The sequence below is a fragment of the Triticum urartu genome, chromosome 5 (assembly GCF_003073215.2).
Source record: "Triticum urartu cultivar G1812 chromosome 5, Tu2.1, whole genome shotgun sequence".
NCBI lineage: Eukaryota > Viridiplantae > Streptophyta > Magnoliopsida > Poales > Poaceae > Triticum > Triticum urartu.
Genome location: NC_053026.1, coordinates 526,290,930 through 526,303,592, shown reverse-complemented (window position 1 = coordinate 526,303,592; position 12,663 = coordinate 526,290,930). Strand labels below are relative to the sequence as shown.

The 12,663-nt window shown below is 45.2% G+C and overlaps 2 protein-coding genes across 2 annotated transcripts; one reads left to right on the top strand and one right to left on the bottom strand.

Annotated features, from left to right (window-relative positions):
• Positions 1-2,564: 2,564 nt before the first annotated feature.
• LOC125510369 (nudix hydrolase 23, chloroplastic) lies at positions 2,565-5,786 on the top strand. The gene is made up of 7 exons (XM_048675517.1): positions 2,565-2,984; positions 3,416-3,547; positions 3,785-3,861; positions 4,454-4,589; positions 4,679-4,819; positions 4,945-5,003; positions 5,273-5,786. Exons 1-7 carry the CDS (start codon positions 2,799-2,801, stop codon positions 5,331-5,333), a joined length of 792 nt encoding a protein of 263 aa, XP_048531474.1. The 5' UTR covers positions 2,565-2,798; the 3' UTR covers positions 5,334-5,786.
• A 1,000-nt stretch (positions 5,787-6,786) lies between these two features.
• Positions 6,787-12,414, bottom strand: LOC125510368 (UTP--glucose-1-phosphate uridylyltransferase). The gene is made up of 20 exons (XM_048675516.1): positions 12,224-12,414; positions 12,071-12,118; positions 11,866-11,957; positions 11,678-11,768; positions 9,965-10,025; positions 9,799-9,876; positions 9,658-9,708; positions 9,491-9,564; positions 9,244-9,316; positions 8,748-8,805; positions 8,538-8,650; positions 8,337-8,369; positions 8,188-8,240; positions 8,042-8,117; positions 7,907-7,963; positions 7,738-7,821; positions 7,560-7,658; positions 7,327-7,431; positions 7,155-7,226; positions 6,787-7,042 (listed from the first exon to the last, which is right to left on the bottom strand). Exons 1-20 carry the CDS (start codon positions 12,286-12,288, stop codon positions 7,016-7,018), a joined length of 1,410 nt encoding a protein of 469 aa, XP_048531473.1. The 5' UTR covers positions 12,289-12,414; the 3' UTR covers positions 6,787-7,015.
• Positions 12,415-12,663: the final 249 nt, after the last annotated feature.

Genomic DNA, 12,663 nt, shown 5'->3' with positions numbered 1-12,663 from the left:
CACGCGAGACCCGCCTCACCCGCTGGCAGTACCGGCAGCGGGTGGCGGAGATGGCCGCCGCCGACAAGGAGTGCGACGACGACGCGAGCAAGGTGGTGTTCGGCGAGACCGGCGAGGAGGAGGAGGACAATGCCGAGGCCGCGCCTCGCCGCCACCACGAAGAAGCCGGCACGTCCACGGGTGCCGGCAACAACGAGGAAGAGTAGTGTGTGACAGGTTGTCGTCGCTCTGGTCCCAGGAAGGCCACCGCTCCTCCCCTCCCGTCGACGCCAAGCTTGGTGGGTTGAGCATCTTCGGCCGATTAGTCGGTTAGCGGCGATGTGGAGGCGGACACTTCACTTCCCGGGCCTCCGAAGGCGGAGGTTACGGAGGTAGAGCTGGAGAGCGCCGAGGCGGAGCTGGAAAAGGCGAAGGTTCAGTTCTCTTGGTTCATTGTCGGACACGGGGAACGGGCGCTGGCGACCATTTAGACCTAGTCGGACAAGCTCCGCTTAGTTGATGTAAATGTAATTAAATCCGTCATGTATAGTTGAAATTCGTCAAGTTTAAATAAAATATGTCATGTCTATATGAAATCTAGTCGTGTTTATATGAAATTCGGTCATGTTTGATCAAAATTCGTCTGGTTAGTTTGAGTTGTTGTCAAAATGTATTCGGCTAGCGTTGGATAGAGACCTCCCGCATCTGTGTCCGCAGACGGATGCGGGAGGAAAGCCTTTGAAGATGCCCTGAGTCTCCCTATGTAACCGAAGAGCCCTGAATGTTTCAGAACTCCTCATAACTTACTGCAGAACAAAACCGAAAATCCATCAAGCCCTAGAGTGGAATCCATCCTTGTGAGTTTAATGGCACACTTCACCTCCTTCGAAGAAAAAATATTTGCATAAACCATCATTTTTCACTCTCGGAACCTTCATGTTCGACACCCCGCATCAAGGCCTTCCCTAGGTCCACGAGCTTGTTGGCTAAGCAAGCTGAGGGCTCATCTACCCAATCAAGCAAAGTCTTATTACAAAAATTATAATTAGCTAGCACATGTGTTGCTTTATTAGCAGAACAAAAACATTGTTTAAACATGACCTATCCAGTAGCAGGACACAGCTTCGGTGCCTTAAAGGCACCTGCCTTTGGATCATTGACATATGGGTCAGTCATCTATTGGGCCCACATGTCATAGATACAAAGATAGATGCTTTAAGGCACCGAAGCATTAGCTGGGGCTGAGCCCATGAGATTAGCAAAATTCAAACCATTCTGTATTGCTAACACTTCAATGGTCATTACATCTGCAGCAACAGGGATGAAACTGCACTGAGCCACAACAAAATTACCTTTTTCATCTCTAATCACAACCGATGTAGGTCCGTGAAGAGACTATCATAAATGATGCACAGATAAGGGAAGGGCCTTCGAGAACATACCAAGTTGCTAAATTTTCTAAAAATGATGGGTTGTGGTGGCCCGGGCTTTCGAGGTTCGTTTGTGTGGTCATTCCTAAGAGTGTGCTTTGTTGCCTGAGGGTTAATAAGCCTACTCGTAGATAATAATGGTGTCCATGCAGAGCTCATGTGAAAGTAGACACCAACGCTACGGCGTGCAACAAAATTACAGTATACAGTAACCAGGCTGCTTGCTGAATGGGCCACACTAAGAAATTATACACAACACTTGTCTTTTCAGGCACACATTTTCTGTCATAATTCCCTAGTTTTTTTCTGGGCTGGGAGGGCCAAGACTCGGTTTGGCCCCAACCTAGCTCCGCCCCTGCCACCCAGTACCTCTCTTCACCTCGAAGACCATACCGTTTGCACCAACTATGACCATATATCGATAAAAAGAAACAACACAAGCCAATGTCGATGGTACCAAAATATTGGCTAGCCCATAGAATTTGGTGGTTGTTTGGATCGCTACCAAAAAATTGGATCGCCCCGCGAGCCCGCCGCCCGCTCGTGTAATTTCCGCAAACGGGCGGGCAAGTTGAGGGCGCAAAAACCTTCGTCAATTAGAGCATCTCCAACAAGCGCCCAAAAAAAGCTCCGCGCACTAAAATTTTATTCTTTTGGGGCGCCGAACAGCTCCAGAAAAACATCATCGTGCGCAGCATATTTTGGTCTCCGGGTTGCGCGCGCTTCATAATTTACACTGTCTGCTTTTTGGACACGCGTTTTTGGGCGTCTGCTAAAGCGATTTTGGTCCCAGCGCATTAAAAATGCTAAAGTGACGCACTAAAACTTTTATTGGGCGCGGAATTTTTATGCGGCCGTTGGAGATGCTCCTATGTACTCGTCGATTTACAACTGAAGAACTTCACGGCAAAGACGCGTGTCACATTCTAGTAGGATTGTATTGACTCGCTTTTGCCTTTTTCCTTTCTTCCTTTTCATCACTCTGTATCATGAACTTCGCTGCTGCGCAAAGTAAGTAATAATGGGAAAATGAGGCGATCCGGTTGGAACAAGAAAAGAAGAAACGCATGCATCCCCCCTTGAAAAATGTCTTTCACGAGGACAAAAAGACACCGAGGATAAACCCGCCACGCCATTTTTCCCAATTGTTTATCGAGCGCGCCGGCCCCGTCACCGCTCACCGGTGGCGACCCACCCCGTCCCGCCGCGTCGCCCAATAGCCACCGGCCACCCAGCCGAACCACCACCGCCCGGCCGACCGAGCCGACGTGTTCCGCGGCCGACCTCACCGCGCAGCCTCCCCTTCCCCGAGTCGCCGTCCTCCTCCCATCCGCACCCCACGCCACCAACCAACCTCCCCCCCTACTAAACCCGCCCGCCCCGACCGCCATGCTCCTCCTCAGATCCCACCACCTCCTCCTCCCCCACGCCGCCCGCCTCCTCGCCCGCCGCGCGCAGCCCCTTCCCCGCACCGCCGCCGCCGCCCGCCTCCGCCCGCTCCGGATGTCGGCCTCCAACCACTCCGGCGCCGGCGCCAGCTCCCCCTCCGCCCCATCGCCACCGCCGGCCCCCGCGGTGAGCCTGCGTCCTCCCCTCCTCCTCCTCCTCACGTGTCCATCCGTATGATATCTGACCGTGCCGCCGATTAGGCGCCCGGCTGCCGGCGTCGCGAGCTGAGATTCTGGGGCCGTAGAATAATTGCCGTCGATGGATGGAACCACCTAGTGCGTTGACTTAGCAACTGGTGGATGGGAAGGGATGCTTTGCCTTAGCAACTGTGAGCCACGAGGCATCCTCTACTGGTTGCAACCAGGGTGCTCTGTCTCCCTAGCACAATTATCTAGCGTGCGTGTGGCGGATGTGGCGTCGATTCAGGATCGAAATTAGTGGATGATAGCTTTGATTTCATCAGATAATAATACTCGTTGCTCTAGCCCTCTAGCTGGTCTAAACGCATGTTGCTGGCCGAATACACGCCTAACCACCGCTAACCGTCCCTTATGCAGGTGCCCAAGTCGAGGATCCCTTTCTGCCCAGCTTGTGGAAGTCCGACGAAATTGGCCGTACCAGACGGGGATGAGAAGATGAGGGCTGTCTGTTCTTCTTGTGGGAGAGTGCACTACGAAAACCCCAAAATGGTATGAACTGAAGATCAGAGTATGAATCATCTTCAGAGTTCAGACAATATGTGCATATGCATTTTGAACCGAGATAGTGTGATTTGCTTGCTTCGAATGCCAACTGCTTCTGAGTTCCACTGCACAGACCTGATATCTGTCATTGCTCAACTATGAAAATTCATATGGCAAATAACATTTGTAGGTGTGTTAGCTTTTGGCCATTTGTTTTGTCATTAATCTGGGTCATCTTTATAGGTTGTCGGTTGCCTTGTGGAGCACGATAACAAGGTCCTCCTTTGCAGAAGAAAGATTGAACCGGCTTATGGCCTTTGGTAAGCTGCTTATGACGAATCCATTTTATTGGCTGTAATCAGGCTTTTCGGTGTTGTCTGTAATGTACTGGTGAGTTGCATGTGTGTACTATGTTATACTGTTATTATCAAGCATATTTTTCTTCCTGCATATGTTGTATCAAAATCAATTTTACATCTATAGGAAGTATGTACTCAACTGTTTCGTACTATTTGTGGTATGAAACTGCATAGATCTTTATATCCGTTCACTATTATAAGATGTTTTGGATATTTTAATATGGACTACATACAGACTGAAATGAGTGAACAAGTACACTAAAATGTGTCTATATACATCCGATTCAGAAAAAAAGTAAAAACATCTTATAATAGTGAACGGAGGGAGTACAGCAATGGTGTTTGTTTTGTTGTTATTTTTTCCTCGGTCCAGGATTGCTCCTTTCCTGTTTAACAGACCTCTTATTTTCTCCCTCTAATGCACTAGTACTTATTATTTCCAATTGCTTTCTGCCACATTCTTTGATTTGCATTTGCAAAGCATTTCCTTTTTCTCTAAGGACATTGTCATTTTGGGGCTGGTCTATCATTCTAATCAAGGTTACATCAACAGGACTCTTCCTGCTGGTTATTTGGAAGTCGGGGAGTCTGCAGCAGAAGGAGCCTCAAGGGAAACGTTGGAAGAAGCTTGTGCAGATGTAGAGATAGTTTCACCTTTTGCTCAGTTGGATATTCCGCTTATTGGCCAAGTGAGTGAAAAGTAGCCTAATCGGACAGTTCATGCTTAACTTCATACACTAAGTGGATTCTTCTTGTGTATTATGATGGCATGCAGTAGAGTTACATTATTTTCCGAGCAAGAATGAAGACCCCCAGTTTCTCACCTGGATCCGAGTCGCTAGAATGTGCACTTTTTGCTCTGGATGATATACCATTCGATTCTCTAGCATTTTCTTCAATCATCGTCACTTTGAGAATGGTACGCCCCCTCTCCTCCAGTTCAAGCATTGTGTTTTCTGGCAAATCATAAGCTTCTTACATCTGTACATCCAGTTATGCACTTTTGACATCATAAGCTTCTTACATCTGTACACACTTTTGCAGTATATTGAAGATGTCAAGGCTGGGAACATCAAATTCCATTATTGCACTATAAACAAGAGGTACAACTCACATAATTGCAGCCTGTGGTCGTTATCAAGATCAATACCCCTTGACCTGTTAATTCTCACTGTCATGATCTCTGAACTTGAATGCATAATCCACCTTCCAGCTTTCCATAATATCATGCGGGCAGCACTTTTTGCACAATGAACTGTTAATAGATTCTTGCAGTTATTGTACTTAATTACTATGACATGGTATCTTTTTCTTTCTTTTGAAAATCATGTTGTAACATAAGTTACATAACTTGTCCTACTTCAATTTGCAGGATCGGGGCCGGCCCTTCAGATCTCCGTAGCTTTGATATCGACAACCATTTAGCCGTGTGAGTTTGGGAAGGTTCAAGACCCGTCGCGGTACATAATGAGATTGCTCTTGTTAAACACCAGCCGCGAGACATCGACACAGCAATCACATTGGTCGTCGATAGAGCTGGGCATGGGTGGGATCCTTGGGTCATCGCATGGCATCTGGCCACAGTTGTGGTAGATTGTTTAAGCTGCTGCTGGAATTGTAAATGCTTGTGTTTCTCGAAGTCCCTTTTCAGCCCTTTTTCCTTTTCCTTTCCAAAGGATGTCTTGAGTGATTCAATAGATGGTGCATTTAGATTTTTGTCAGCTTACCCAAAAGATTTGTGTCGTGAGTGCCATGGCAATTTGAAACTAAATTCTGTAATTGTTTTTCCGACTGTACCTGCAAACTCTTCAGTTACAATGTGTGGGAAATATACTGTGATACCATGTACCATGCCATGAAAAAACAAATTTGGATGTTTCAGAAAATTCTGAATGTTCACAGGACATATATCTACTACTCCCTCCTTTCCGATTTATAGGGTTTATCTCAGTTTTTTTGTTTTTCAGATTTAAAGGGCTCATCTCCATCTTCTTTTGAGATTCCAAGGTGCATTAAATCTTTTCATGAAAGAATTGAAAATGAACTCACCAATGCATGTAGTGTTCCTACTCATTACTCCCTCCGTTCCTAAATATAAGTCTTCATAGAGATTTTACTATGGACTACATACGGAGCAAAATGAGTGAATCTACACTTTAAAATATGTCTACATACATCCGTATATTGTAATCCATTTGAAGGAGGGAGTAGTGGTCAAGCATGCATGCACTGCAATTAATCCAGATTAATGCATCAAATTATTCGAGGTAGTTTTGTAAAGTATGAGGTACATTCCTCCACTCATCGTCTGCATTGGTTGATGAGATTTCAAATTTGAGATCCGAAAAGGAGGGAGTATCTTTCAGATTATCTATGTGTTTCAAATTTGGATTTGTACTCTTTACTAAGGATTGTAGACGCCTTGTGAACATTTACCATTTTTTTGGGCGCTTAAATTTGATTTTTGAATCATGATATCATGCGAACAATGCAAGTGTTGGATTGCCGTGCAGGCTTATTCATGCCCATGTTCTTTTGCAACCATGATCGACACCTATACCAACCAACAATCAGTCTGAAAATACTTGTCAAGGCAACTGGGAAAAGGAATAAGCACATGCAAAGTTGCCAAGCACGATCCCTTTTCAGTTCATGACAAAGTTGCCACTATTTTTTTATTTTTTATTTTTTGCACAATGGGAGCATGGAAGCAAACAATTCAGGTTCCACGAGAAAGATTGTCAATAGACGGTATCTTTGTGATCTAAAATGGCCACAACCAAGTGTGGATTACGCATGGCACAACTGCCAAAGGAGACACAAAATACTCTAGCAAAAAGCAACTCTTACAGCCCAGCAGGGCGAAAGAAGAAACAAATTTAGGCATGTGAAAACTATGGGCATCATATAACCAAAAGAAATTTTACGTCCCTGGCACACCCAGGAAGAACAAGTGTAGATGAACATCACAGAGGGGATTACAATTATTATGTAAAGGGGCTATCCCAGGACAACACCCCAGCAGAATGCACACGAAAATTACAGGACGGTTAACTCAGCGAAGGAGGACCGGAAGGTTTCTGGGAATGCGACTGGCGATGGCGGCGGGCGTCGCTCAAAGATCCTCAGGGCCGTTGATGTCCTGGAGACGCCAGTTAAGGCCACGTGTCAGTCAGACACCATGCATAACAATCATGACATAGCCCACACAGTTTCAGATTGGGTAGGTGTTGGGATGTGAAATGAAGGCTTACCTTGTTCTCGAGCACAGCTCCGTCTGGGATCTCCAACTTGACTCCAGCCTTGGCAGCGATGGTCACGTTGCCCTGCAGATGGGATGAGCAGATTTGATTAGCATTAGGTCCATTCGTACACAATAATTAACTGCAGCAAAAAGGAGAATGTTAACTACTCCTAGAAGTTTACCTTGAGTACGACTCCAGAGCCAAACGAGACATCACCAGAGACCTTCAAGCTGTCGAGCTCAACGATGCTGGGGATCGACTTGAAACGGGCAAGGAAGTTGGCAACCTACAATTTGTCGGGAAAAAAAATGCAAGTCACAACCACATTTCAGCTTCTTTCACCATTCACGTGTTTCTTCAACACAATTTCTTTATCAACTAATTGACAAAATTCTTATGATTAAGATGGCTTACCTTTTTGAACTCAGGACCAAGCTCAATTGAAGGGTTCGATGGCTTCACTCTGGCTGGGTTGCGGATGACGTAGCCATCAACCAAGGTATAGAGATCAGACTGGGACAAAAAAAATGAGGTCAGCAGTTGTCTCATCATGGCACCAAACCAGAAAACATGGAAGGGATTTCAGATATACCTGCACAAGCAACAAATCAGATGTAGCCTTCACGGGCAGAAACCTTGAGCGGGGAACGTTGATGCCGATTGCTTTCTCAAAGAACTAGAAGGAAAGAAAAGCATTTGAGTACATCAAGAACAAAAAGTGGGCAGCCCAACACAACATTTTGAGATATGTTTGCCTATACCCTGATCGCTGCTCCAGCTGCGGTTTCTAGCTGCAGGACTTTCACGCCATCAACTTCCTGCAAGAACTAGCTGCTTAGATAAAAAGCAAATGAACAGAATGGAACTGAGATTCACGCTAAGGATGACGGATGTACCTTAGGGTTCGGAATGATTTCCATCTTAAGTGCTTCAGCATCTACAAGCCTCTTGATCGCCTTCAAGTTCACCCACCTGATGCCAGAAGCTGTTAGGAAGGAACAGAGAGTTCTTAATCAAATGAAGACATGGCTTAGATTCTTACAGGTTGTTGGTGTTAAATATCTTGAACTTCTCAATCGACTTGAATTCATTCACCTGAACAAATACACAAAGGGAAAGTATTCATCAGCTATTTAGCCTCATAATACTCTCATGACTTGGAACAACACAGTTCACGGAGATGGTACTTACATGCTCATCAGGGACTTGGGCAATCTCCAAGAGCTGCATGTAATAGAGAGAAATTATGAGTGATTCATTCATGTCATGTAGGTTCAAAGTTAATGTTGCAACTTGCAAATTACACTGCAGCCATTACTTTCAATGTTTGCTTATCAGCAAAGATAATTAAGAGCTAGTAATAGGCAAGCCAGGAGGAAAGTATTAGTGTACCTGGACTCTTCCTTCGTATGAGATGAGGGTACCACCTTTGACATCAGCCAATGTTTTTGGAGTAACTTCCATGCAGTACTCATTCTGGTTAGTGATCAGGTGGTTTAGTATCTCTGTGATGGTTAAGGATTCCATTTATGGCACAAAGTAACACTAAAAAGGTGAAAAGAATCAGATTGGAAATTAATAAATCTGATCATATTTGGATACTGATGTCAACTATAGCACCCAAGTTGTCTGAGTTCGCCACGAAGACATACTCCTTTCCCTGAGAGAAGATTGGCAAAATAGTAAGCACAATAATATATGAAGGTGTTTGGATTCTGTAAGCAAAGTTAAGTAAGTCCCTACAGATGATGTGCAAATTGTAGGTGGTTTTTTATTTATTTAAATTATAAGAAGTTTGTAGTATGCAACTTGTTTGGGACTAAAGGCTATGTTATTGTTGTTGTTGTTGTATAAGAAACATACACTACATAGATTTTTTGTAAACTTCAAAACAAAACACGCTATGAAGATGTGGATCACAAAGGCAAACTAATCCATGTCAAAAAACAAAATCTGGATAAGGTTGTACTCCCTCCGTCCCATAATATAAGTGTCAAAAAATGTCTTACATTATGGGACGGAGGGAGTAGTATGCAACCAATCAACCTGTCAAAGTAATCCGTTCGCCTACATAGAAGGTTAAGCCATTTGTGCTCACCTGTGACAGTAAGGTATCGAGTTTTCCACTGTTGTTCAAAGAGGGGAACACATCACCGTGGCCTGGGGGGTACCTTCACATTCAAAAACCACAATATTAGACTTCAAAAAATTATTTGGACAGTCAAGTCCGACAAAGTTGAATCAATAAAGCATAAAGGCAAAGCTAATATTTGAAATATCATAAAATGAAATGATCATCCATTGGTATTCCAAGAATAAGACAAGAATAGTTAGAGAAAACTAACCAGCCATCCTTCCCTGTCTGCCCTTTGCTTGGAAGTGGCAAGAAGTCTTCAGTAACAATGCGAGGGTATTGGCTCTGAGAGAAACATGTGTCTGTTAATTGACGCCGCAAGTAGTGGGGTAAAATCTGATATAGTTGAATAAACAGATGAAAGTACTAATTTCATACCTGGTTGAAAGTGTGAATTTCAATGTTGGAGTTGGAGTACTTCTCAACAATCTACAAGCAGGTCATTATGCAAGTATGTTGGTCCAAATTTAGAAAGTCATCTTTTCAACAGGAAATAAATAGGGGAAGTGGGATATCAACCTTCTGTGTGTCGTCATGAGTGTTGAAAGAGTTCATTAGAAGCAAAGGAACACTGCATCCATACTTCTTGTTCAGGGACTGCATACAGGTGAAACTTGTAAGGCACAAACAATTACACACTACATCAAGTCGGTGCACAGAGAATATCAGTAGAAACTAAGAATACCTCAATCTGAATCACAATAAGGTCAAGAAATGTAAACCCATTGCGAACTTCAATGACAGACCTGCATGCAGTGAGCTATGTTATTACGTGCTGAAGGTCCCTATATTTAAAATGAAGTGGAACATACACCTATATTTCCAATATTTCCAATATATTTCCAATATTTCCAATATATTTCCAATATTGGCATGCTGTATCAAACATACACCTAAATAAATATTGGCATGCTGTATCAAACATACACCTAAATAAATACCTAAGTAAATCATGTTCTATTCATAGTCTACCACAACGCCATGTTCAAATGATCAATGTTTCACTGGCCAACAGAGTCTAGAAAATAAGTGGATGGTCATATTCAGCAGTGCAGGCTGGCAGCAGTCACATATGTCAAATTGCTGCAAGTATACGTAAATGGAAAGATAAAGAGAACTGATAGCCTTAATGTTTGATAACATTGATCAGAGAACCAGATTAATCGAACTATTTTTTTGGATCAAAGGAGCTCCCACTCACAATTTCATTTCTCCATGAAACTGGTACTGGTTTAACTGGACTACGTCAGAGTAATAAAGATGTCACAACAAGAATGAACAATGAGTACAGTCAATAGCAATTTTATGACTAATTTCACTGATATGCTTGGAAGCAGCCGACTTCACATATAAGTACTGGAGCCACAGCTAATCAAGAGAAAGAACAGAACGTACAGAGTATAGAAGGTGACATGGAGAATATTAACAAGTATTAATAGGGAGTATAGAAAGTTGCCCGTATTAATATTGTTCATGTCCTTCCAAATCATGAACTTTGGAGGATTCCACAGACAGAACTATAATAAGTATAATAGCAAGTGGATCTAAAAGTGACAGGTGCAAATAAACTTAACAGAAATACAGGCAACCATACTACGCCACAAGCCCATATTAACTGCCCAAACATTTGGAGTAGGCAATAGCAAAATAAGGGCAACCACAACATGACATGACAACTGGACTACATTAGAGTAATAAAGGTATCACAACAAGAATGAAATGAGTAGGCAATGGCAATTCTATGACTAATTCATTAATGCACTTGGAAGCAGACAGGTCGACCTATATGTATTACAGCCACAGCGAATCAAGAGAAGGAACATAAACATACGGAGCCTTGAAAGCGACAAGAAGAATATTATACATGTCATGCACTTCCAGATCATGAACTTTGGAGAAAAACTCCACAAACAGAACTGGAATAAGTATAATAGCAGGTGGATCTAAAAGTGACATGTGGAAACAAGATTAACATAAATATGGGTAACCATAGCAGGCCACAAGCCCATAGTAACTGATGATAAAGTTACAGCATTGCATTTGACCAAACATTTGGAGGCCAAACCAGAAAACTAACAAACAATAGTGACTCGTCACGGCCATAATCAGGATTGCACACATGAAGAAACCAACATGACATGGCATCGCAATTGAGCAAACATTTGAATGTGAGAAAAGGTGTGCTAAAACCACGGCCCAGCCGGAAAACTAACAACAACAGTAACCCGTGGCCAGCACAAGCAGGATCGCACACACGAAGATACGAGCATGGCATGTAGTTTGCTGCGAGACTACAGTGTTCAAACGAATCTAACTGAAAGTAGCACGATCCACACGTATGCAAGCTAAATCAACTGATCGGGAGCTGCGAAGAGGATGGGTGGGGTGGGGTGCTCACTTGGGGCCGGTGCAGCCCATGGTGGTGCCGAGGCCTCCGTTGAGCTTGAGCACCACGAGCTTGTCGAGCAGAGCCTTCATGGCGTCGAGATCTGCAGCACACACACACAAACAGAGACACACAGTGAGTGAAGATTCGAATCGAATCCGAATCGAGCACGCGAAGAAGCATCTGAGATGAGATGGTACCTTCGGGAGGGGGCGCGAGGGTGTCGTAGGGCACCACCACCTCATCGGTGGGGGTCTGGATCTTGCTCCACTCGATCTGCTCCGCCTCGCCGCTGCAGACATACCACCCAGCACAGCCGTCAGAAACCACCCCACGCAGGCACGCAAGTAGCAGATCGTCGGAGGCAAGCGTAACCATGGAGGCGGGGGGGATTCGCATTATTACCTGAGGTAGCGCGAGACGAGGCTGATGAAGCCGGCCTTCTCGTTCTCGCTGCGACACCGACAAAACAGAACAGAGAAACAGTTGAGCGGGAGCGGAGTCGGCGCCTACTGGCCACTGCTAGATCCGGGCGAGGGAAGGGGTCGGGCGGGGCACCTGATCTCGCCGAGCTTGGCGACGGCGTCGCGGAGGTTGTCGATCTTGGAGTCGGCGGCGGCCATCGCGATCCGGGCGGAGAGGAGGGACGCTGCTGCTTCGGGGGGAAGAGAAGAGGAGAGGACGGGAGCAGATGTCAGATGACTGGAAGGGAGAGGTGGCGGTGTGAGGCGATGCGGCTCCGTTTTCTTATAGGGGTCGCGCCGCGGTCTCCGTCACCGCATCGCCGGGATGCGCGACGGAATGTGCCTCTGCGCTGACGGCGTCGGGGCACGTGGCGCCCGCGGAGGGGGCCGGCAGTCAGCTAACGGAAAGAGGGTGGAGAGCGTGGGCGTCGAGATCGGGGAACGGGACGGCGCGCGCCCGCGAGGTTTGTTACGGGCGACAGCCTGGCATTTCTTGCGGGTGCGTGCGGGCGGGCGTGCTCTCATTACTGCTCG